General features: G+C 42.2%; 1 protein-coding gene across 2 annotated transcripts in view; it reads left to right on the forward strand.

The window, feature by feature from the left end:
• The first annotated feature begins 9,950 nt into the window (after positions 1-9,950).
• Positions 9,951-26,745, forward strand: part of TMEFF1 (transmembrane protein with EGF like and two follistatin like domains 1) — a 123,244-nt gene continuing 106,449 nt past the window's right edge. The window contains exon 1 of one of the 2 annotated variants that reach the window (XM_080579340.1): positions 9,951-11,453. In XM_080579340.1, coding sequence (XP_080435466.1) covers positions 10,448-11,453 — 1,006 coding nt within the window. In that variant the 5' untranslated portion in view covers positions 9,951-10,447. The remainder of the gene's footprint in view (positions 11,454-26,745) is intronic. The other variant, XM_080579339.1, reaches the window with a different exon arrangement.

Below are 26,745 nucleotides of genomic sequence, written 5' to 3' on the forward strand. Positions count from 1 at the left end.
ACAACTTTTATTTTAAATAGATGATAAATGAAGCAGACTCTAAGCACTGGATTTTTCAGAAGAGTTCAGCAAGCCATCAACGTTTAGACATCAAAATAGCTGGACAGGTTTTCCACCGAGCCCAGATCTGGAAACTTCAGGGCACCAGGCTCTTTGGAGCATGAAGGTCCACTGGGTTTCTGAGCCTTTGAAAGCGTTAATAAAATATTGCCAAACATAGTTCTAGCCTGAGGACTTAACTAAACTCCCAGATGTCATTCTCTTATACATTTTCTTGTGCCTACTCTTCTATGATCAGCTTTTCTGAAGCAGTCTGTGTATTAGTATGCACAATGTATAGAGTGGTTGCCTATGCAGGCAGTAGTTAGTACCCAGAGCTGTCAAAGGCAGATCTGCCACTGCCTTTCTTAAAACCCTCTCTGGTTTGGATCTAGCTACGATATTGATGGGGGTAGCATGGTATCTCTAAATGCATCAGTTTATTTTCTAGGTAATACTGGCCTTTTGCATCTTACAAGTTAACAAATTTTTAAATACATCTTAGAGTCTACAAATAACAAGTATCTATTTTTATATCTTCATATTACCCTTCACTTAATTTCATATTAAATTTCCTTTGTCTAATTACATTTTTGTAATATAAAAAAGATTATCTATTCCCTAACAATGCTCTCTCTGTATCTCATTAGTCAGGTAGCTCAAATTGTTAAGAAGACATTAGAAATAGCAACATTGTGCTATTGTAGTGCTGTATTTTATTTCTCTCCCCTAATGGAAAAATCCCTTTCCAACATTAGTAATTTATGTACATTTGTCTAGTCATAAAAATAAGAACTTTGGAACCAAAATTAAAAATTAATTTATTAATAATTTATCTCAGTTCTAATCTTTTCTTGTGAAGACGTCTCGCACATCATTCCTTCCAGATAGCGCAAATCAGTGAAAGCCTTTTTCTATTTCTCTCCCAGTAATCTTTAGAACAATGGAAGCAAATCAACTGCATTGTTTTCTTCTCAGGTGTCCAAGTGCATATGATAGAATTAGATAAGACTGTTAGTTATGTATCTCAGGTATCTGTAAGCTGCTTTTCAACTCAGCTTCTAAATACTTAAGGGAAATAGAGATTTTTTCAAGTGGGTAGTTGTATCATCTTTTTGAGAAACATAATGCTAAGTCCACATTACTCTTTGTCAGGGTCAGATTCTGAAAATCGAAATAATGTAGAAAAATAAAATAATGCAGAAAAGACCTGCCAGCAAGACAGCGATATTTTACAAGAGTGGTTATCACCAACAGGAATCAGTCAGCAAATAACTAAAGTATACAGCAATACATGCTCACATGCACTTGTGCTTTTCATCATCACTATGACTACAAAGTTCCTCACAGTTCAGTGTCTTTCATTTCAGTCTTAAACTGAAATAAATCAGGGACGTGACAAATCCATTTGCCTCCTGACTTGTCAGAACCGGAGGCTCCGGCAAGTGCCAGCTGTGGTGCTTCTTGCTGTGCCAGCCTTGCTGTGGCCGGCATCTCAGCAAAGCGGGGAGGTCTGTCAAGCCACGCATTGAGGAGCTTTCTAACTCTGCCCGATGCCAAAAACGAAGGCCTGTGTGGCAGATGAAGTTTCCTCTTCCTTCCTAGTCCACCATCTGCCTTGCAGAGGGGGTTTTAAGAAAGGCGATGGAAGATCCGGCTTTGACAGCTCTGAGTACTGCAGGTTCCCAGAAGGCAAATAGAAGCTGGGTTTTCATCCCACCTGGTGGTGCACAGTGAGAGGAGAGGAACACCAAATCCACCTCCGAGACACATCCGTTGATTTGTTCTTTTTGGTTCTCTGGGTAGCAAGCCTATCCTCTTCACATTTGCAAGCGTGTGGAGCAGCACGACCTCAACATATGGGTCTTATCCTGGAAGAGGATGTGCAGACTGGGATGAAAAAAAGGGAGGACATCCTCGTGGGGTGGGTGCCTCATGTATGAGGAGGCTATAAATGAGTGCATATGCACACTGGAGGTCAAATTAAAAGCACCTTTTTTCTTAGTGTAAGAACAGCTTAAACGTTTTCTCCTCAATTACACTGACTGTACTTGGCCCTGAGCTCATCACAATGGCAGCTATGCTGGAGGAACAGCATAAAGAGACTTGGACAGCCCTTCCACCACTTGTACCCAGGAACTGACTTTTGCTAAAAAAAATCTGTATGTACAGGAAGATGAAGGCACTTCTGCGGAAACTTTCAAGCATTAGCTTTCTTACCCACAGCTGGTGCAAGCCAGATGCATATCTGGGGTACTGGAACCAATACATCTATCTGAAAAACATATTTTCCTGCACACTAAAATTTATTTCAAAGTAATGTATGTAAGTAATACAGATGTTGCACATTTCAAACACCACAAGAGAGATAAAAATAGAATTTAAAAAGTGTGATATAACCTCTAGCTCAATTTAAAGCATAATGCTGAATAAACAAAAACATTTCTCATCCCAATAATAGAGCCTTGAAAGTGGGTTACATCTTATCATCATTCCTGCAGAGTCATACAAATGTTCTTTTAAAAATTAGTTATCTCAATGATACTGGTCACTAATCAATGAGAGATTAAAAATGCTCCATAAAATTTAACTTAATAAAAGCAATGATTTTCTTGCTTTCCCTCAGTCTTCACATGAAAGTTCATTTTGTGCAGAATTGAAATTCAGAACACAGTCCAGAACGAGTTCTCTTTCCTTCAGTAGCAATCCCATTGTCAATCTCCACATGACATTCAAAATCATGTTGTGCTATTCCAGAAGGAATATAAATATCCAGAGCTGTGTCAACAATAAGTCCACTACATATTATGCTACTAGCTAGGCATAGAAAGCGCTTTGGTAGAATATGTGGTTTTAGCACAGTCTGCAGTTTTTGAGACTCTGATGCAAATCCATTTCTCTCTTTGTAAAAGCAAGGAGCACAGTAAGTTCAGGGTCTTGTGAAGAAATACCCATTTCATGCTCACAAGCATCAATAGGATGCATGACCTGATGAAGAACAAAGGGATTAATGATACTCTGAAATTTAACTATGACATATGTCGGTATCCACAAAATCAGGTCTCTCAGGGACAGGAGAAATAATACAATTAAAATAACATTTAATTGCATCTCTTAGGACTGCACAATAATCATATAGTATCTGCATTTCCCTCTATGTGAGATGCAGTGCATCTCACTTAACAGTTTTAGTCAGTGCTTTTATATTGATTGATATGTATCAGCCAATTTAGCCTGTTCTCCACTTAAAAGCAATTAGTGCCACTTCCCTACACAAAACCCATATCCCAGGGCAGGGAGAAGTACTTTGAACCTTGCAACTTTAGAAGCATTTGTGATACAGGCGAAAGTTCCAAATGGGAAAATAGCCTGTAATTGATACTATCCTCCAAAACCTACTGAATCTGCATCCTACTGCTGCCTGTATTATCTACAAAGGAACCCCGACCATTAAATATAGAGGGTGCTGCTTCAAGAGCATACGCAAATGTTGCAGGTTTAATGTGTTTCCACCAGCCATGTGCCTCTGAAAAGGAGGAGGTGGGCCCCCCCACTCCAGGCAAGTCTTTGAGATATTGTGAAATGTTAGGAGGCAACGGGGACCTCCAAGACTCAAAGCCTGTTCCCACACAGGGTGGCAGAGCAGGCAGAAGGAGGAGAAGAACCCTGCAGCCTGCTGGTGGCCAGGGAAGCCTGGTTTGCAGAGCCCCACCACCAAACCCCAGCCCCACTGCCCAGGGAATATCCTGCAAAAGGATCTCAAACAGAAAGTACTTTTAATCTGTCAGAAGCAGGTGGTCTTTGAGGAAATTTGGGCAATATATCTTTCTAGCGGAAAAGAAGTAAAATTTCTCGAGGGGGAACTGGGGCAGGAGGCATGGTTACAGGCAATCAAATCATGTGACTGCAGCAAATCAAGAGATCGGTGCTACCTGCAAAAAGCTATATTCATCTCCTATCTTGGCAAGTAGAAATTTCACCATTGATATTAAGGGACTACTTATTAAATCACTTTGTCAAAAAGATTGAAGCTGGATTCAGACCGCTATTACTATTGCATAACCGAATGGTAGGAAATGCTTCATTCAGCTAGCTTTTATTATTATTATATATATATATATATATATTTTGAACAGGCAAGCCATTGTTAAATCTTCCTAATTCACTACAACACCTCAATTAGGCATCTGCCAAAAGCGCCATATTTCCAGGTGTGCCCTCACCAAGGTGCATCAGCTGCCTCTCGTCAGATGGCACGATGGTTCCCACCACGGGCCTTGTTCTTATCTTGAAAACTTCCAGCAGACAGAAAGAAATGCATGGAGCAGGAGAAACAATGCTCTGGCCAGCTTAAGTCCTTAATAATCTCATATTTCTGGATACAAATGTAATAATATTAGACAAATTCCTATGGAAATTTATTCATTTGCCTTTATTATCCACCAAAGGAGATTTCACGAGGTTCTGGAAATCCAATAAACCTCCATTTATAAGTCATGGCTTGCAAATACTTAGTGATGTGCTCCACTGGAAAAAGCATATTACTATGTTAATGGACACACACTGGGCTTCCACGAGATTTGGAAATTCTTTCTGAATTTTTGTGGAGAAACAAGATAAGAGTATGTTATCATTTAAGAATGTCATTATTCCAGACCCTAATCTCTCATTAACCTGAAAATGCATGAAGTTAGAGTTGGCAACTTGCCTAATTCTTATTTTATATGCTGCAATCGCTGGGCATGTTAAAAAAATACACAACTTTTCTGTTTCTCATTGTCTTTGGCAGTTTTTTTTTCTAAGTGTATAGTTTCATATTAACATAAAGATAATGTAATTGCTTTTTGTGAATATAAGCATTACGTATAATGTGGAGCAAGAAAAATGTAATCTGCCTCTTTTGTGTAAAACATCATTAAAATAGCTAGGAAAATGAAGGTTGGACAGTTTGGTGATAATACAAGCATAAGAAATATAGCCATTGATACGAACGCATCTGGCTATGCTTGAGAAGGCTAGCTAGCTGTATAATGATAGAAATCAACTTGCAGCATCACGGAAATAGTTAATAAACTTTAAAAAGTTATGCAAAACTAGAGTGCAAGAAGAGCAGAAGGCCGGAGAAAATTAGGCTGGGAAATGCAATGCAATATAGCAATAAAGAAAAGCTTATGCAATTCTGAATTACACACTGTCACAGCACAGGGAGGTAATATTCCCTTTCTGTATGTCTTTAGTGGGCTGACAAGTAGTATGCTGCATTCACTTGTGTGCTTCTGTTACAAAAATTAAAACAAAATAAAATTGAAATTACAGAGCCCCTTGACAAAAATGTTCGAGAATATTTTACTATATAATGTACTACTAAAACCAGTCATTGGGGACAATTAAATGCAGCATAAAGCATGTCATTCTTTAATCTGCTTTTATGTTTTGATTAAGAATTGCAGATAGCAACGTGAAGGGTATTCTCAAAGCAAGGGGCATAATTGGCAAGATCCCTAGTAGTCATTAACTGAAGATTATACTTAAACTAAATACCCATCTGATTCAGAAGACAGAAATCTGTTGGGGCAGTACAGCTCAGGTTCAGTGAAATATACTATATTTTTGCCTTTGAGGATGCCAAAAGCTAAAAGAAGAATTTCAAATCTGCTTTATTTTATGGAGATAGTGAAAGAACTGCAGAATTGAATAACGTGTGACCTTCCTGGTATCCCTTGGAGCACACAGGTTACTATGTTGTGAATTAGCTGCAGTCTAGATATGATTCACTGGTGTCCACGTTAACAAAGAATTGAAACAGTTCAATTAATAAGAGACAAAAACATTTATCAACATCTGGAAATCCTTTTTACTGATCAGTCGTTAGAGGCTGGCAGTATTTCTTAGTAAGAGAAAGATGTCAACAAATGAGAAGAAACTGAGAAAATGGTAACAAAATGATTAATGTGCTGAAGAATTGGTTAAGGAGGAAAGATTAAAAGACCTGAATATGTAAAGTCACTAAATGACAGGTCATACTTTATTATACAAACCAAAGAAGGAGAAAAAATGTTTGGAATAGATTAGTAAGATCCAAGAATACATATGCAGTGGCAATGCAAGATGGGCACACCTAACAGGTAAGCGTATTTGTGCCATGAAATTTTTATGCAGATTCTACCACTGTTCCTGCCACCACTAAGAATAAAAGCCAAGACAGGTTTTAGTGCTGGGAGGAAGCAGAATTGAATAGCAAGGAAGAAACATGCATTTGGAACTGCGTTTTAAAAGACAAGTGTTTTGCTCTGAAATGGCTACAGAAAGAACCATTTGTGACCCATGGCTATCACTGAAACAAAACAAAACAACAAACAAACAAACAAACAAACAAACAAAAAAAGCACATCACCCCTAAAAGAACAGCAATCACTTCATGCCTCAATTTTCTCAGCTCCAAAATGGGCTCAGTGATATTTCTTGATTCCTGTAGATGTTGTGACACCAAATTCAAGAACATGTATGGTCCAGCAGGCTAGCGTGGGGACAAGGATTTATTATATTAGTGGAGAGATGAGCTAAGATTGTTAAGACATAAGAATAAATGTATCTCTATCCTGGTTCTTAAAAATCATCTTGTTGAGTCAAATGGGTTTTTGGTCAAGTCCTTCAGCTGAAGAAAGATATTCTGGAAAAGGAAAGGCAAAACAACTGCAAGAAGAGAAACAGATCCGGCACCGTAGCGAATGGAAAAAAGTGAAAAGCAGAAAATTAGGAAAGAAAGAAGATGTAGGTAAATGTTTGAAAAACCGCCCTGGAGATGTTGCTGCCTCCAAAACTGGTGGGTCGTTGGGACGGCTTTGAGAGTTGGGAAAGGACATTAGGGTGCTGGGGAAGCCACAAAATGGCTGCTGTCCCACTGCCAGTGTTGCTTGTCCCAGAGCCGTGATCAGCTTATGGGGGGTGGCTTTGTGAGGTGTTGAATCGCTTCATCAAGCTTCTGCACCGAGAGTTGGACGTGCCCTAAATCCTGGGCCACGCACTGGGGAGCTGAAGTGTGCGGGAATAACACAGAAGAAATTCTGTGGTGCTGAAAAATAATTTTAATGTGAATCAATTAAATACGAAATTTAATAGCTAATTAACTACATATGGAACTAAATGACATAACCATTACCACCTGGTCCTTTACTGACTGTTTTGATTGTGCACTCATTTTATATTAACAAAATGCAGCGGGATCGTATTCTGAAGATCCTTATTTGTATTTTTCAAGTTGTAAATGATGAAGGTGGCAGATTTCGGTGGGTGTCAGATGAGATTTGGGGCAGTGAGGGGAAGCAGAAAAAAATGGGGACAGAGAAATGAGTTCAACTGTTGGACAAACAGAGTATTTTTGATGAAAAGAACAAAAATTAAATAGTTTGTAGGAGAGATCCTGAGGCTTTTGTTGAGGCCGACTCTAGATTTGGTTAGACAGCAAGGTCTTTGGTTCAGGACCGGAGGCGAGGAACACAAACCAAAACACAGGAGGTGCCCTCTGAACATCAGGAGACACTTTTTCACAGTGTTGGTGACTGAGCACTGGCACAGGCTGCCCAGAGAGGCTGTGGGGTCTCCTCCTTGGAGATCTCCAGAAGCCTGCCCAGGATGTGGCCCTGGGCGGCCTGCTCTGGGTGTCCCTGCTGGAGCAGGGCTGGGACCAGTTGGCCTCCAGAGGGCCCTGCCAGCCTCAGCTGTGCTGTGAGTCTGTGAACACTGTTCCAGTTTGCACTCTGCTAACATTTTTGATGTCTTCTTCACAAGCACAGGAATTGGAATTTATTTATTTTTGTTAAGAATTAAAGTTGAGATTTACAAGTACAATTCTCTAGAAAAAAAAAAAAAAGATATATATATATAATGGCAAGGGCATGATCCTAATGCCTCGTGCATGCGGGTACATGGGGCTCCAGACAACCGTTTAATGATTTCACTAAATTAGAGATCTCCGTTCTCCATTTTGTAATCTAAGATGAAATAAAACAGTGCTTTCACAAATATATATATATATATTTTTTTTTTTTCCAGATCTCTGGCAAATGAAATCTCCCTTGCCAGTCTGGCAGCTTCTCCCTGCTCTTGCATATTCCCTGGTTCCCTTTGGTTGCGCATCTTCCTTCTTACAATTACTGGAGAAAAATAAGGGAGAACAGAAATGGTATGTGCACCAGCAGCAGGCTGAAAAACTGCTGTTTGTGTTCAAGAGCTTGCAGAGGATTACAATTTTAGACAATCTGTGGAGCTTCCTACTTTCACAGTTGGAGGTGAGCAGAAGTGAAATTACTGTATAATTGCAATAAAGTCATATTCACTTGCCAAAGATGGAAGGTACCAAATGTGACAGGATTTAGCATGATCTCAAAGAGATAGATATCAGATCTGTCATTTCTTCAGTGTGGCATTGCCTCAGCCTGTAACAATTTGTATTGCGGGAGCAGCTTGTTCAAACTCTTCTAGAGTTCTTTTGCTTCTTTGGCTGGCAGGAAAGTGTTTCTTTTTTTTTTTTTTTTAACCTTTTTTTTTTTTGTTAATATATATCAGAGAACAGGATGAGTACCCAGCTGGCACAGTGTGAATTTGCCAATCAAGCATGACTGTAGCACTCACTTAAGACTAGCTAGAGGTGCCTCCAGACAGATAGCACAACTCAGACACTCAGACATGGCTTTCCTAGATTAAAAAAAAAAAAAAAAAAAAAAGGCAAAAAAAAAAAAAGCATGTCTTTTATTCCAGGAGCCAGGAAAAAAAAATAAAAAAAAATAAAAGCAACCCCAAACCCCATTAGATTTACTTACAATCTATCTGGACTTGCTAAAAGCTTTCATGTGATGCCACATAGGGATTGCCTAGTTAAACTGAAAGAGCTAGGGAACCGAAACGACGCTGCAAATTCAGTTGGGAACTCGCTGCAAATGACTGCCCTGGAAGGGAACATGTAAAGTGGGAGAAGTTATTCCTGCTGTTTCTTAAAGTTTGTTCTGGGACCCATACTTTACATGTGCATGTATTTTCGTCAGCGTGAAAGCTGGTGCGCTCTGGTCACAAAGAGCTGGGCAGGACTGTCAATACAAAGGAGGTTCAGAACATCTTACAGAGATGACTACATAATCTTGAGAACTGGAATAACAGAAATGAGACGAAATTCAATAATGGAAAAGATAAGGTCATGCACTTAGACATTTATAAAAAGCATTTTTATTATGGACTGTAAATGACAGACAAAGAGAAGGAGTTGCCTGTGTTAGTCACTCACAGTGTGACCCCAAACCATCAGTGTGATCTGGTCGTATAAAAAGCAAATTGCCTGTATGAAAAATGGTCATCTGGGGAGAGACTTCATCCGCTGCAAAGACTGGCAATACTTTGTGAAAAGATGTTACATGTTTCATGTCAGCTGTGGGGAAGAAAGCTGAATTCAAGCTGTATCGAGCTGTCTGAGTTACAGGGGGAGACTAAAGAGCTTGCTGGTAGGCTTGGCAAGTCGAGGGTGGCTGTGGTTGCTGCCCATACACCCGTTACAGGTACGTACAGGTGCTGCCTTTCTGCAGCACTGTATGGCACAAGGACATGTGGTTATGAACTGGTCTTGAATGTATTCAGGCTGGGCACCAGAAGGAGCTTTCTAACTCCTGGGGGCAGTTTTGGTGCAGCTCTCCAGCAAGAAGTAAAATATCGTGTGTAATGCGTCCAGTTGTGTCTATGGTGAGGGTTATTTGGGGCATTTGCTCCAGCCATAGCAAAGCACTAGCTTCACAACACAAGACCAGTGCCAGCCCCACAGCCTGATGATCCAAATGGTTTACCTGCCCAGCAGACCAGATGCAATGTGCATCTGAGCGAGCTTTATATAACCTCACCAGTGCACCCAGGCAGCCGAGGGGGAGCAGAGCAAGGCTCCGTGCAAGTGAATGCACCTTACCTTGCTGAGGAGCAGAAGTCTTCCGACATCTGGCAGCACAGCTCACAAAAAGAGCAAGTAATTACTGAGAAACATTTACATGGCAGAGGCAGCCCGTACTGAACTCCACCATCTGGAAGGAAAGTGCTCTTTCAGTCTTGGCAATACAGGGCTTGCCTCTCCATCACTGTGTTTGAAAGGACAACAACCATGCCTGACCCCTCTGCCTACCCAAAGCTTGCTGCTGGATTTATGGCCTTATTCCTGACTGCTCCTGTTACCAGACTGCTCTCACGTCTCATCATGCAGGAGCTGTACCTTAGGGCAGGAAGGTGGCACGGGCTGAGGACCCGGGCAGCCCTTGTTCCCGAAAAGTGAGCGGTTTGCACTCTGGATGGAAAAACTTGCACAAAATGGAAGTGACAACGGGAAAGCAAATCTCGTTGACTGTCCAGCTGCCTCCCGGGCTTTCCCTGTGTAAAACTGATGACAGCGAAGCCAGACCAGACAAAACTTTCTGCCCACAGCGGGATGCCGAGGGGCTGTGCTCGGGATCCCTGCTGGCCCTCGGAGGGGGCTGCGGGTGGGTGGCTGGAAAGCCGCCGGCCGACAAAAGCGCTGGCTCGCCAAAGCCTCTGCCCTGCCGGCGAGCTCATTTCCTCGGATGCACCCGGGTTTGTGCAAACGCTCCCCGGGCGTGCTGGGCTCCCGCACGCCCAAAACCCAGCCCCAGCCCCTACGGCTCCCCCGGGAGCAGCGGCGGTGCGGTCGCCTTCCCCCTCGCCCCGCGGCCCATCGGGGGGCACGGAGCCGCCGGCGGGTGCCGGGGGAGGGGGCTGCCGTCACGTGTGCTCCTTCCTCCCCCTCCTCCTCCTCCTCCTCCTCCCTCTCCGCGGCGGCGGCAGCAGCCGGCAGGGCTCCGCTCCCTTTGTTGCAGCCGGAGGAGCAGCACAAAGGAGCGCGGCCGGGGCACGGCGCGGAGGCGGAGGAGGAGGAGGAGGAAGAGGAGGAAGAGGAGGAGGAGGCAGCAGCAGCGGGGAGGGGGGAGCTCCCTGCTCCCTGCGCCCCTCCCGGGCCAGCCCTGCCGGCTGCCGGCGGCGGCGGGGAGCTGGGGGGGAGCCGGCGGCGGCGGCTCCGTGCGGCCGCCTCGGCGGGGATGCTGAAGGGGTGCCGGGGGCCGGCGGAGAAAGGACGGAGCCGCCCGGGCGGCGCCGCGGGCTCCGCTTGATGCTGCGGGCCTGCCGCCGCCATCCCGCTGCTCCCCGGCCGCCCCTCGCCATGGTGGCGAGCAGCCCGGCCGCCGCCCGGCCGCGACCCCCGCCGCGAGGGGGACCCCCGGGGAGAGGGAGAGGGGGACCCCCCCTGGCGCTGTGCTACACCTCGGCCCTGCTGCTGCTCGCCCTCTCGGCGCTGCCCGCCGGCCGCGCATCCCACCCCCTGCCCGCCGCCGAGTGCCAGGGCGGCGGCAAGGGGAAAGGCATCAACTGCTCAGGTAAAGCCCACGCGGGGACGTGGGGAGGGGGGCGCACAAAGCCTTCCCCCGGCCTCGTCTCCGCGGGTGGTGGCGGGGGGGGGACCGGCGGGGGGCAGCCCGGGGAGCGGCGACCCCATCCCCGTGCACACGGCTGGTGGCGGCACACATCCTGCCCTGCCCTTCGTGTTGGGCGAGGCTCAGACACGGGAAAACCCGGGGGGGTGCCCCGCTTTGGGTCCCCCCCCAGCGGTAGGGGGGTGTTTTTTTGGGGGGGGGGTGGGGGGGTGTTTGAGGCTGGGTTTGGTGTAGTGGAGCGGGGCTGGCGCGGCGGCAGCGCATCTTCAGGGATACGGGCTTTGTAAAGTCGGCCGAAGTCAAGGCGTACACTGTAAAGTTTACGCTTTGTTGCAAACACCCGTTTTCCTCCTACAAACCGGCAAGGCGAATCCGTTTTTCCCCGAAAAAAAAAAAAAAAAAAAAAATTTAAAATCCCGGTGCTCGCCTCCCCGCCGCTCTTTATAAAACAATGGGCTGTGCACCCGGCGGGAGGGCGGCGGGGCAGGCAGCTCTTCAGCCGTGCCTTCTCCAAGGTGATGAACATCCCCGGTCCCCGCTCCCAGCCCCGCTCCCATTGTCTGAAGCTGGGTGCGGAGGCAGCCGCCGCTCGGAGAGGCTCCCGGAGCCGGCCGGGAGGGGCTCTGAAAGTGCCCGGCAGCTCTCGGAGAAAGGGGGAGCAGCAGAGGGACCTTCCCCCTACCCCGGTTACATTTTATAATAGGGATAATGTCGTACTACTACTAATATAATATTCGCAGAGCAGCGCGCATCATCGCAAGATGGTTTTGCAATACCAAAAATCGCAGTGCTGGTCACTCTCCATAAGCTTATTTGTTCTTAATTTACCCAGGTCTGTCACCCACTGTATTAGTGTGTGATACCACGGTGCTGCTGTTTTGTCTGACTTTTTTATTGTTTGTACGAATACCACTTTTTATTATTATTTTTTAAAGAGAGTTTAATAGGTTAACATGCCACTGGCATTAGAGGCTTACCCATCAGAGACATGTGGGTCATTAGAGCAGGGCATGTGCATAAATCAGGGAGATTAAACATGGAAGGCTGATGAAATATACGAGGAAGTTTCTAAGACAATGTGGAACGCACGGATGCCAATATTTAGAAACCATTACGGAAAGAGGGCTTTCCAACCTGGGATTGGAAAACCGCGTGCTGTATCAAATACATTCAGAATGGCACAGTCAAGTGAAAAAAGACAGAAGCAAGTGTACATGCTGTATGTGTATGTACGGCAGGCACTGGTTTTAGCGTAACTATAAAAATGGGGAAGAAAAATTGCATTTAAAAATGCAGCAGTCAGATTTTGCCGTGTGGTAACTGCCTCATGTATAACCGCAGTGTTTCGGTTCTCAACATTAATTTTAAAGGGACTAATATCAACACATAATATCTGGGACAGATTTTCCCCTCACTTGCCTCTGTATGGCCTCATTAACTTTTACTGGATAAGTTACTCCCCGCAAAAGATGACTTTCCTGTATTTACACGTGGGGCCAGACATTGACATTAGCACCTTTCTCAGTGGAGTGCTATCACACAACTTGCTATTTATGCAGAAAGTTATCCTTAAGAACTCCATCACTATCTTTTCTTCAAAAATTTGGACTCTCTAAATTAGTGTCCATATCCAGAGATATGGACATACCTTATCCATATATATATATATCCATACCTTGCCCATTATTTGGTTGTTTTAATGTTTGTATCAGGTTGGCCGACTGCCCTGGAACAGTTTCTTAAACTTTTTGGGATGACCCCTGAGGCTGTAACTTTTTATCATCACTTGATTATGTAGCTATCCTTATTTACTGTTAAATTTTTAGGAAATACAAAACTCCTCTCCCTAATTCCTCCAGAGTATACTGATAAAGAAAGAGTTTGCTGTAACAAAAGAACATCGCGAGGTGGACAACACAGGCAGATAACATGAAAATCAAGACAGCTTTTTCAGCCTCGATTCTTCCCCTTCTGCACAGGCAGTGTAGTTTAGTCTTTTGTTGAATTATTGTATAATTGCATCAACACTGGCCAAGGGAAGATCATATAATTGAGTGATTAGAGCAGGAAGCAGAGAATAAAGACGTAGTTGAAGTTAATTGATGATGTGGACTTCTATGCATTTGTTTGTCTGTCGATCCCTACTTTGCTAAGCTAGGAAAACTGAAATAGCTCAGTTTTACCTAGAAAACAGTAAAAAACAGAAGTTGGTATTTCTTTTTCTGGAAAAGAGAATAGACAAAAAATTTTAGGGTTTATGTTTTAGAGGTGTTACCTTATTCCCAGCTTTACCTGTAGTCAACTTCTGTAGCACTTCTGCTACTCGCTGACTGTCTGTAAGTAGGATGGAGTGATACTGTGATACTTGCTCCCCCGCTCGGGTTATGAGCCAGCCTTGTCCTTAATAAAGAACTCCTGTGAACTGCAGGAGGATGTTAAAGCATCCCGAGTGTGAAGGTAAGTTCAAAAGGTGGTTAGTTCATGAGCTGCACAGGGGAATTCCCACACTGCACGTGGGAATGTTGAGTTTTAGTCTGTCTGAATCTCCCGCGTGAGACATCCTCCGATCGTGTGGCAGCCACAGAGGCTGCAATTTACTATAACTGCCCAAATGCAGAGAATTTCAGTGAGGGGCATGCAGGCTTGACAGGGCGGTTTGTTCAGTGCATTGGCTTGGATCTGGGCACCCGGTGTTAATTAGCAGTGATATGTTTCTGTTGGTAAGCATTTCAGCTTGTTCTTCCTTCATGTGATCATGTATGCTTGTTTGGGATGATTTCACACGCCTCCTAGGAGTCTCATGGGCTATATGCTGCCCACGGTTTCTTAAAGTCTCTTTGAGCAAAGTGGGTGAAGATAATTTTACCTTAATTTTATCTTAGCTTATTCAGAACTGAATGAGGTCAAGGAAAAATTAAGGACACTTACTCTTTCACAGAATTCCTCTTCTGAGGAGCATGAATGCCTTTCTTTTGCACAACCATAACACTGAAATAGCTCATAGGTGGAAGCAGATAGAAATTGCTAATTAGGGAGAAGAAAGGGAATAGGTAGACAAAGGAAAGTATCCATCCTGTGAATATGATGGCTGAGAATATGATGTGCTGTTTATTGAGCATAGAAGTATAAGCTGTCAAATAAGCTTGTAAATTTTTAGACAGGACAGCAGAGAAAGCTATAGAGGAGCCATCCTTTACCATACATACATTACCTTAACTTTCAATATGCTTTAGAGAAATGGCTTCTGCCCTGAAATAATTCATAAAGTAAATTAGACAGAGAATGTGAAAATAGTAGAAAAAAGAGAGGTGAAGCAGCGAATATGTTGAGCCAACAGAAGTACGGCAAGCACCAGCAAAACTTGTGTGTTTTGATATTTTAAAATACAGTAGGATGAGAAAGGAGGGGTAGAAATCAGCAGTGGAATTGAATCATCCTAAGGCTGGGCAACAAAAAGGGGGTTTTGAGAAGGGGTGGAAGTGGAAGGTGTTGACTGGTACCTGAGAAGAAGGGAGTAAGGAAACACCATGAGAAAAGATACAAAGCTGAGAAAGGGAGCAAATCACAAAGGATGGCAAGAATTGACCATGTTGTATGTTCTTATTTTCAAAGCATGTTTGTGTTCATGTGTGAACAGAGATTTAGAGAAAGGAGAAGAGCAACAGGAGATGGCAGATTTCAATGCAGATAAGGCAGGAACATCGAGGAACATGGTCATAATCCTGAGCAGTGTAACAACAGAATAGAAAAAATCACACTAGTTGTTGATTTCTGCACGCCCTCAAAGAGGGAACAGTGCATTTAAAGTATGGATCCTGTCACTGTTACTAGAGATGCATGTGGTAACATCGAAAAGAATACCTCTTTTTGTCTAGCCCTTGCTTCTTGTCTACTTCCCACCATTGATGAACCTGTGCTCATTCAGAATTTGCAAGTCTTTGTCTTCAATGTCTCTTGCTGTTATTGTTGTTCCCCCATATCCTTGATGTGCAGCAGAGGCTGTGCAACTAGGGACTCTACTTCCATTACTTTGTTAGATGGCATCAAGTCTGATCTCCAGACCCCGTAGCTGGAATCCCCAAGCTTACTATTTCTATGTTAGCAGAAGAGGCACAGCATAGACATTTCAAGAAAAAAAAATAAAATTTGTTCAAGACTTGTCTGTGTACTACTTTGATGTGGTGTCTATAGCATATTCATACACCTGCTTTAATTAAGGACCAGCAATGAAGGATATGTCATCTGCAGTTTGTGTGTGGAGAGCTGGTGGTGCTCTCTAGTCCCTTGCTTCTTATTCCCTGTGGGGGTTATAGGAAATGACAAAAATGGAGGTCACAGACCTCAAACCAAAGTAGTGTAATACTTGGAATATCTTGCCTTGGTAGAAACAATCTCTGCTCGAACATGGCCCTTGCCTTTGCTACTTCTGCTTTCTTGCAAAAGGGTTTGGCAGTCACAGATAGAGACACTGAGAATTTTAAAAAATACCTGCCAAAAACTAAATGAACAAGAAGCTGGTAAGGTTAGAAGCACAACATTTGGGGCAAAACTACTAAGTGCCTAAGCAGTTTCCTAGGGAGATGACTATTCCATCACCTATGCAAGGGTTTCTGTCCTAGAAGCTTCTAAGATATGTCAACACTGAGGAGAAGGCACACTTTCAAAAATACTATTTACCATTATTGACTAATTACAGTCTTAGAGTTCAAACCAGGATAAAATGTCACTTTTCTGGTGCGTTGCCTATTATGTATGAGGTGTTGCAGTTGAAAGCTTCACTTTTTTCCTTAGGATAAGGCAGTCTAAATCGACTCACATTGGCACATCTACTCTGTGAGGTAAAGACTTGAGTGGGTTGGCCAAAATGAGTTTTGCATATGCTTTTTCTGAGTCTGGGCTTTTGTGCTGTATGAAGCTTGAGTCCATCTCCTGTTCCCATGGTGCAAGGGAAGAGCTGGACAAGAGCATGAAGCTGCCTTGGCCCTGCCTGTTCCCCATCCACCTGGCAAGCGTGAAGATGGATGTGGGTGGCTGTAAGCCTCAGGCGTTGATAGTCATGGGAGCTTGGCCTCAGATTTGTGCCTGAGCTCAGCCAGAATCAGATGTGGCCTCAGGACCGGCTTTTATCCGTGTTTGTTTTGGTGTGTCATTCTAAGGTATACCAGGCCAAAAGAATTTGTGTTAATGATACGAAGCCAGGTTGGCAAGAATGTAAAAGCAGTTTGGGAGTACAGGTTCAGGTAAATTAGCCTAACAGTTTTAAGAAATACATGTCTTGTTTGTTTGTTTGCATAGCTAAACTTGATCTAAAATGGTATACGCAACTTGAGTAATCGGTTATTTTTTCTAAGCTACTATGACTTATGTTCCCACAGATGAATTATAACAGTCTAGCCAAGTAAACTGTGATATGTGTTTGTGCCAACTGAACTTCTGAAATAAATGATCTAGACTCAGTCAGGTTACATATCACTTTGAGAAACTATCATAAGACACGAATATAAATCAGTCTTAAGTAAAAAGTAAAAACAATGATTAAAAAGAGAAATTAAAACTCAGATGGTAACATGCACATATCTGTTTCCCCTTAGTGTAATTATTTAGCCATGAAATGTCCTTGTAATGCAGATTCGTATGCTGATTAAAGAGTTGAAAGGTAATTAATGTGAAATTGAAAGTGTCAGAATAGCAGAAAATCATCTCATAACAGGTGTCACTCCATCATTTGCACTAGTGGGAACTGATGGCCTGATGGAGCAATTGAGGCTTGACTGAAGGGACTGGATAGATTCCAATTTCTTTACTGTTTCTTGAAAAAGGGAAAACAGGAGCTACGTTTGTCATGGCAAATATTGCCAAGAGAACCTTCCTTTTGTACTGAGACCTCTCTCATAACTTCCATTACAGGGAAAACAAGAAGTTTCTTTATTAAGACCCATTTATTGCTGTTGATGTGAGGATAAGTGTTTTGTACTTATGGCCTGACGGTGTTCTTCTAAAATTGACAGTAGGGTGGATAAAGTGAAAAGTTAGTACTTACTTGGATGTGGAAAAAAAAAAAAAAAAAAAAAAAAGAAAGAAAAAGCTGTGGTCAAAGTCTTTGAGGAAAGAAGTAGGAAGGCAGACAATTTAACAGATACTGACAAGAGGCTAGATTTATCTTTTTCCTGTAAAGACATGGTCACATTCCACCACTGATCAGTAAACTGAAAGTGCTTGTGACTTTTCCAGCCTGTAGCCAGATGTTGACTTGTGTCCATAGAGAGGGTAGAAGCAGTAGTTTCCAGAATAACTATAGCTGTAACTTCTAGGTAAGAAAAAATGTTGAGCACCAGGGATGTTGAAAAAAGATCAATTTTTCTGATTCTAGATGACTACTTATCCTTCCTGGTAAGTCCCTACAGATGCTATAGAACAAAAGTGGAGTTTGAGGATGTGTTGGTATTTTTGAGATAAAATCCTGTCTTGTCATAAGCATTCAACAGTATCCAGTAGAGCTGAAGACCAAGAAAGTTCTATGTAAATTATTCTCTCTCTCTCTATATATATATCTTTCTATCACAAGAATAGCTCAAGAAATAAGAAAACTATAATTAAATAATCTGCTATAAACTCAATAATTCTCTCTAATCTAAATGCTGCAGTTTATTCTTGTGTCATCTTGAAATTCTAACAATTCAGAAATCCAGAGAAATACAGGAAGGAAAAGAGGAAGGGTGTGAGAGAGTGGAGTTGTATTCTGCGGAGCTCCTAAGTGTGTAGAGAAGAGCATGTTGCACTAAATAAATCCACAGTAAATTTTATTATACGAAACCATTTCTTGACAAAATGGTTCTTCTTTTTGTAATACTTTTCTTCCAGAAAAGGATAGGAAGATAGAGACAAAATCTGGCTAGGAGTAAGTTCAGCAATCAAAATTGCCATCTGATGAAATTAAAGTTTCCTGGAGAACCTCATATCTGCTCCTTTGTTTTGATGAACAGCTACAACATATCTTTATTTCCAATTTCCTTCACAGTTGGCCTCATGGGGCTTTGAGGGCAGAATTATTTCCTCTTGCATTATTAGGGAGATATCTAGTAGCACCATTAGTTATTTAAATGTTTGGGCTTCATTGGTCATATGTTCTTCAAATTGTTTGTTTGTTTGTTTGTTTATTTTAAAGAAAGAATGTCAGGCCTGTTTATTCCCTTCAAGATTCTTACGAGGGAATATTTGTCTTGTGTGAAGTTGGGAGCAAGACTCCAGTGAAACTCTTGGAGCCCCTGGCCAGGTGATCAGAGGGGTTCTCTTCTTGCTGGCCCTGTCAAGTCCCCAGATTCCAGCTGGGTAGGGGCTGGGAGACCGAGCAGGCATTTGCCTAAATTTTGCAGAGGTGCATTTCTCTGTTCAGGATAGCATGTTAATGGTACACTGATATCAACGTTCAGTTTTTTTGAGTTGCTGTAAAAAAGCCTTACTGGTCACAGTGTGTTTTTGTGAGGAGGCGGTGTTTAACTAGCAAATCAGGATTTATTTTAGGATAATTTAAATTCTAATTATAGTAGACAATTTCTAAGGGCTGAAAAGACGAGTCTTTTCTGGTAATAGATTATGTGTTACAGCAACAGTGCTTAAAGGATCTGGTTCAAAATAAAATTAAATCCTTGTAATGCCTCTTTTTTGACTTAGTATTATAAAAATAAATTCAGTTGCAATTACAGTCTCGAAACAGTCACATTATATAACGGTGTTCAAGCTGGCAGGATCCTCATCCACGCTTCAAAAATAGTGTTAATTAAGACCAGCAGGAAAACATGCGAAAATGAAAGAGGAGAAAATCAAGAACAAGACAGAACTGTCAGTAAGTTTTCTGAAGGGAATTTTTCTCCTCTCTGTAGCTAACACATCCTCCCTGTGCCAGCTTCTACCAGGCTGGGACCTTGCTATATGCACCTCTAGATCTTCAAAGGGCGCAAACAGGCTGTGTGTTTTCCAAGCCTCATAGAGCATCCCGCCAGGCACAGCTGAGGAAGAGGAGCAATGAGCTTGGCAAGCAAGCACATAGGTGGTCAGGATGTGGAGCAGCTTTTCTCAAGTCTGATCTGGAGGCAAAGCCTTGGTGGGCAACCCCGTTTCAGCTACCTGGCCTGCTGGCCGGTGACAGCTGGGTTCCTCAAGGCAAGACACTGGGAGGGCTCCTCTGCCTCACACTGACCACATGGGACCAGTGTGAGAGCAGATGGAGGCAGCTGGGTGAGCCAGAGACCAGGCAAACTCCGGTTAATCTGCCCTTGAGTGTTGTAGTGTGTTTGAGATGAGCAAGAAACGCTTAACATTAGGAGCTCCAACTGCTTCACCTCAGACCCAGCTCTGCTTATTTCCCAGACGGACACATTGTGGCCCAGTTCCAGCAGCTTGCAGTGTTCACATACTGCAGGCCAACACACCTGCTTCAGATGTGTTTAAGCGTAGTAACTCCTGTGACACGGCATCTGATGACGCAAGAAGGAGCACCCAGCCCACAATGAAATCGTGCTGTCACATCTACTTGCATATGACTATAGAAAACCTCATATAAACACACTTCAGCAGTGGGTGAGGAAGTGCTTCGTTGCTTAAACCTGAAGCATAGAGAAGTGTTTGTTGAACATTACAGGAGTTTGACTTGCTCTCCTATTCAGAGACTGGTTCACATATGGTTTCACACATAACTACAAAGAATGAGTGATTAGATAAGCATCATTTGCAGAAGTTGCTGAATTTCCTCCAAAATTTTAGTACAAACAAGAGTCTTCACGAATGCTGCATAAAAGTTTGAGATCTGGGCTAGCTCAAGGTGTCAGTGCATATGCAGAAAATGCCAAAAATAGACTAGGCATACAAAATGAGGGAATGCTTTTGAAAATGTAAGTTTTAATCTTTAAGGTGTCTGTAAGCCACAAGGCCAAGATACAAAATCAGTAGGTGATTGGTGGAGACATCTCAAACAGTGTTTTCAACAGGTATTTCCATAGAAAGGTTGATAAAAATTTGTCTTTATAGCAGTTTGTTGCTTTAAAACTCGGGGAAGCACTGATCTAATTAAATCTTTACATTTTGCTAATTAGCATTGACTCTGATTGTGCGCTGCCTTTCTCTGATCCCTCAGGGAGAGGCAGAGGTCAGGGCATTGTGCCACGTGGGTTCTCCAGGGTAGAGGGGAGCAGCAAAACATCCTTTGAAAACCTAAAGGGATCCCCCCGAGACACAATGCCTGGTGTGGTGGTGGCAGATGAGCTGTTACCTTCCTGAAACTTGGTGTTTTAGGATAGATTTTCCTTCATCCTCAGTTTCTCTTGGAGGTTTACTGTGAGTTTTGCAAGGCAGAGTTCCTTTCCCCTGTCTTGACTGGGAGCATCATTTTGTGGAAGTATAATTTCAGGGTTGTAAAAGTGAAAATAAAATAGGCAGGCTCAGGTTAAGGTTATAGAACATTTTTCTCATGCAAAACATGGATTGGGAAGGCAATTTGTTTAATTGTTTTTCATCTCTAGTTATCTGCAAAGGATGTCCTTTTGTTTGCTTGTCCAGATAGTTACGCCTACAAAGAATGCCTTTGTGAAAATAGGTGTATGTGCTTGAAATGTACAAAATCAGTTCTGAGATGTAAGAAATACTCTTTTTCTTGTCAAAAGCTAGTGGTTGTGGTAGGTAGGAAACAAAAATTTTGGCTAGAAGCAGAGCACAGCTGTCTTATTTTTTGTTTGTTTGTTTGTTTTTGCTAAAGAGAGAAGAGGTATATCATTATCTCAGTGCTCTTTGTTAAAATCCTGTCTGTAGTGTTGAAGAGTTATCCAGGTGAGAGAACACAACCTCCACATTTGCAAGTGATATTCACGCTGCTGGCTGAGCAAACAAAGAGGAACTGTGGAACCAGGCTCAGAATTTGAGTGTTTTGGGTGATTTATCTACCAGATGGTAAATGCAGTCCAACGTAAAAAATTAGTCTGGGAGCAAGGAATCAATCATCCAGCACACTGGTCAGGAAAGGGATTTGGGTGTTATAGCAGAAAAATTAATGAGCTGGCAATCCACTGCAGAGCAGCATTAAAACAAAAAGATACTACACTGTAATAAAAGAGTCCTCACACAAAAGACAAAAGAGATGAACGTAATGCTTTATTAGACACTTGATAAACCTAATCTAAAGCAGTGTATTACAAAAAAAAAAAATCCTAAATCATTCAAACATAATGATTAAATAGTTCTGTAGTTAAACCTGCAAATAAGAGTTAATGTAGGAACATGAAGTTTTTTACTGCCTTCACATTTGTTTCCTAAATACGTAGTCTGTTGTGTCAAAGGGATTAAGTATTGGTATTCTATATTGCAGAAATATGCATTTCTGTGCTATTTAAAATCACAGTACAATGCATTCGGAATTATCTAAAAAAGATTATGTAAAAGGTACCAATACTACTTATAGAATAAGTATTTCTTTCTATAAACATCTTGAAAATGTGTCCCTAGCCTCTTTCAGTTACTTAAGCTACAAGAGTTCAGCATACTGACACTCGAACAACCAAAAGATCTCCATGACTTTTCTCTGATTTTCATGGGGAGTCTCCAGCTAGAAGGACTGAGAAAAGGTGGTTCCTGTGTTCAATTTCCACTTTTATTTTATTTTTTTAATTCAGGGGATTGGATGTAAGTTAGGCGTTTTGGGAGGTGATGCGATGTGCAGGCTTCTTCTGGGAGGATGAAGAGCAACAGCAGGACCGAGCCTTGCTGGTGTGGGGCTTCTTGCCACAGGTGGAAGATGTGGTGGTGGATCCCATCTGAAGCCTGAGGCAGCAATGTGACTTCTGTGATAGCCAGTAGCTGGAAGAAGTGGGTTGGAAAGTCTCTCTCTTCTACTGCAGAAAGCCACGTGAAAGAAGTAGGTAGGAAAGTAGGTTGGTTCTGCTACAGAAAGCTACCTGAAACTGCTCTCATGTGTCCTCCATTTTTATTATTTTATTAACCACTTCTATTTCTGAAAACAGACAAGGACATAGGAAGATAGGAATCCTTGATGCCTTACTGTCCTCCAATTTTGTTTCTTCTTTGGTGTGTCTATTTGTTTTTTCGTGCAGGTCGGGGTTGGTATGTTGGTTAACAGCTAGCGAAGCACACAACAAAAATTTTGTCCCTGGACATCATACCAATGTAGCACCCAGATTTTCTTTCACTTATTTGGTATTTCCTGTTTTTTGTTTTTGTTTTTAAATTCTTCATGGAGAAAGGTTTCTACAAACACAGGGGCAAGAAAGGAGCCGACTGTCTGACTACAGAAACAGAGGAGTGAAACCCACTACCTAAGGCATTTTTTTCAGAGTGCTAATCACTGCTTAAAATCAACAAGAGCTCCTAGATCATAGTCCCTGTGATTTATCTATGTACAGAAAAACAAACAAACAAACAGATTTATCTACGTACAGAGTAAGCAGGAAGAACCTGCAAATATTAGTCTCATAGAGCTGTACTGATTAAGGGTGTAGAAACACTTAATGATTTTCCATAGGCTTTTACAGGAGCTGTAGCAAAACCTATACCAAAGGGATGGACTCAATTGCCTACATTTCTTGCAGACAGAAAGACATCTTTGCCTTAAAATTATGCAGGGCATGTCAAAGTAGCTTCTGATACAGTGCTGGGTTATACTTATGCAGCTTCAGTGCACCAGGTTCAGCCTTAGTGTAAATAGCAGCTATATCTCCACCACTGGTTGTTTATCTTGAGGCTGAAATTGGCCTTTTATTTCTTCTCAGTTATATGGACGTGAGACAAAGGGCAGAATTTAGCCACGTACATATTTACATACAGGGATTTCTGCTTCTCCCTTTCTCCCCCATATCTGTATGAAAATTTGTTGGCTGTATTTTCCTATCGTTTTGGAGGGGCACAACATTGCTGAAGAGGGCTGAGCAAGGGCTGCGGGCTGAGGGTGCCTACGGCCCTGCATCTGAACAGAAAAGGCGGGTTAAATTCAGACTGGCAATGGCAAAGGATCTATCAGTGCTATTGCAGCTAGATGATTCAGAGCAGATGCGGCCATGCATCTGTGATCCTAGTCTTGTGCCCCCTTTCCCCCCCTCTCTGACTTGCTGTATGAGGGGGGAGGAAGGGACTCCCCTCCTTGCACACTGGGCTGAGTGTTGGAGGACACCTGGCAAAACCTCAATGTCCTTTTCTCCCTCTAAATGAGGGCAAAATGAGAACCAACAAGTTTCTTGAATCTCTGCTGTAAAGCAGGTAATAGAAGCTAATTTATGGCAATTAGGAAGCCTCCCTCAAGAGCTGTAAGCTGACACTGGGCACGTTTTGGCACAGGCTGCTCACACCGTGCTCCTCAGCCCTGGGAACCACAGGGAAGACAACTCATGAGCTGGCTAATCCGGCGTTACATTTGCTGAGGGAATCCCCAGTGGGGAAGAGTGAATAATTTCCACCTGCTTTGTGCTGCATGAGTGGCACGACAGGAACGAAGGCAATCGATGAATGTATCTGAAGGAGAGGCAGAATCTTGGCCATATTTTAAATAAAGCCTGTTTCTTTGTCCGAAATGAGGGGTGTCACAGCACCTGGACGTGTTGGCTGACTCGCCCAGCTGGTGGGCAACAGAGTCCGTCATCTCTCTGTACCTACAACCCTGGTGGCAACCAGACACGACGTGTGGATCCCATGCTGTAACATGGCTATAAATTCCCAGCCCCTGAAAATCCTCTCGAGACCATCAGAAGGGGTTAGCAGAAGCTTCGGGAATCATATTTCTCCTTGCATTTCGGTAAGGATAAACGAGCAGGCAGAAAGGAATTATTAGCTATAGATTTAGCTGACAAGACTCTTTGCGGGAGGTAAACGTATTTCAGTAAGCCGAACAACTCCTCAGCAGTGATTTGTTTTTTTTTAAAGTGTAATGCAGTTGTTAAAGTTTGAAAGCAGCAGGGCTTGTGACTCGGCTCTTTCCTGGTCTGTAACTTACTGGTATTAGAAGAATTCATTAAGTAGCCTGAATGAGCAACCAGGGGCTTGTTTGTTTGTTTTCTCCCCATGACTTTTATGTCACTGATGGTTCTGTTACTTTTCCAGGGTTTTCCTGACTGTTTAATTATGGTTTTCAAAACTGGCCCTAAATAGCGTAGTGTATGGCTGTTTGGAGGAGAGAGTTTATGCAAATCTAATTATTCTCCAGCACTATTCATAGTGTTTATGTTTCAGGGATATTACACAAGAGTTAATTTATTTCCTTTCTCTGTATACAAAATAGGATTCTATTGCTATTTTTACGTAGGTATGTGTATCATAAGAATACACTGCAATAATTTTTTAATTTACAGATGTGTTAAGGGATTCTAATGAGACCAAACTGCAAGAGGAAACTGATTTTTTTTATTATTATTAATTTGAAAACTAGCAGATTTAACTGTTACATTTTAATCTCATAAATGTAAAATACTCTCTTGTTGGAATTAGCTTCCGTATAACATTCTGAAAATAAAAAGGTACTTCATCTTTCATTTGAAATCAGTAGCTACTTAAGGTATTTTTATAAATTCTTGATTTTAATGTAGACTGGCGGGGCCCATAGAGAGCCAAAGCTATAATTCCCTCTAATTAAGTTTTCAAGTGTATCCCTGTTGTTTCCTTCTTGAAAAGGTCCATAGCTTTAGAACAGTCAATTCTGGTATTAAAATCTTTCAGAACACAAACACCACAACGTCCTTGAGTTTTTTCTTTGGTTAGATAACTCACGCTTATAAGTCCATTTTTTGTTTCCTATATCTAGCTAAGTTCTGTAACTCACTTAGAAATAGGCATTTTTTCCTGTGCTTTTAGATAGACAGGTAATATTTACATAAAAGAGGCTGCTGTACAGGCTGATTGCCATGCTGACAGTCTGTCATCCATATGCCTGCAGGAGATCTCCTCTGTTGTTGAACCATCGTGGTCGCTATTTCTGCACTGAAGCCTACTCCTCAGATATGTCCATTTCTTTCTGATTGATCCTTATATGTACTTAACCATCTCTTATCAATAGATTTTTTTTTTAAAAAAGCTTAATAAGAAGCTTATTTTAAAGAAATGGAATTAAAAGAATAGACTTTATTGACATTATTATAAGAATATCTTGCTCTTATAGCTTCTGTTTAGAAATTTCCCACTTCATGAAGATAATCAGTAACATTTTTTGATGTATTTTCAAAGATGTCTAAAACTTGCACATGGACCAGAGTAGTCTGAAAACTGCCTTGCACCTTTTTTATGTAAATTAATGTTTGGTTGAAAACTTGAATGTTAGAAAAATAACGTATTAGGGTACTTAGCTTTTTTCAATAGAAGTTAATGTATTCACTGAACAGCTTCTACTGATGTGAGATATCACATCCCATTTAAATTACTTTGAGGAAAACAACAAAACAAAACAGAACAAACAAACAAAAACCCCAAAACCAAACCAAACTAAAAAAAAAAAAAAAAAAGGCATTCAGGCAATGAGAAATGCCAAATTAGTGAGTATATCTGGAAAGTCTGATTTGAGCAACTTGTCTAGCATTGCACAAGGACATAAGAATTGTATTTGCTCAAAAAATAAAATAATTTGGGAATCTTTTTTCTGAGTACTTGATTTGTTCTTTCGTTATGGCTTATCATAAGTTCCTTAAAAAAAAGAAAAAAATAAATAGAAAAGGAGAACTCTTCCCATCAGCAGCTAGGGAAAACACAGAAATTTTGTAGGGCAGACTGATTTTTAAAAGGCTGTGAGCAAGGTTAAAACCATTATATCCTGGCAGAGACCTCTCACTTGAATTAATGGCATAATGGGTACCATTGAAAGTAGTTCTCCTATGTCAACCACCACCTGAAAAAGAGAATTTTTCTACACACTGGCTTGAAAGCAAGGACCTTGCAATCCCCATCTCTCTGTCAAGGCCTGGGATCAAGTGTATTGCAAACCCCTTTTGATAGCCTACAGTTTCAGGTGGATTGGTTGGATTTTCACCTGGCAGAAAAAGATGGCCTCAGCCTTGGAAAACCCAAGCCCAAATTAAGGTACGGTTTTATGGAGAGTTGCCATTGCCCATGGTTCCACCCTCCTGCTGCTGGCTGTGCATCCCACCACAGGCCTTGTCCCACCTCAGCCTTTAGTAAACCCTGCTCTCAACCAAGTCCCCTCAATAAGAAGTGGCACACCAGTAATGCAGCAAAGAGTGGGTATTTTCTTCTCTCAGTG

The sequence above is a fragment of the Anser brachyrhynchus genome, assembly GCF_964034855.1.
Source record: "Anser brachyrhynchus genome assembly, chromosome: 2".
NCBI lineage: Eukaryota > Metazoa > Chordata > Aves > Anseriformes > Anatidae > Anser > Anser brachyrhynchus.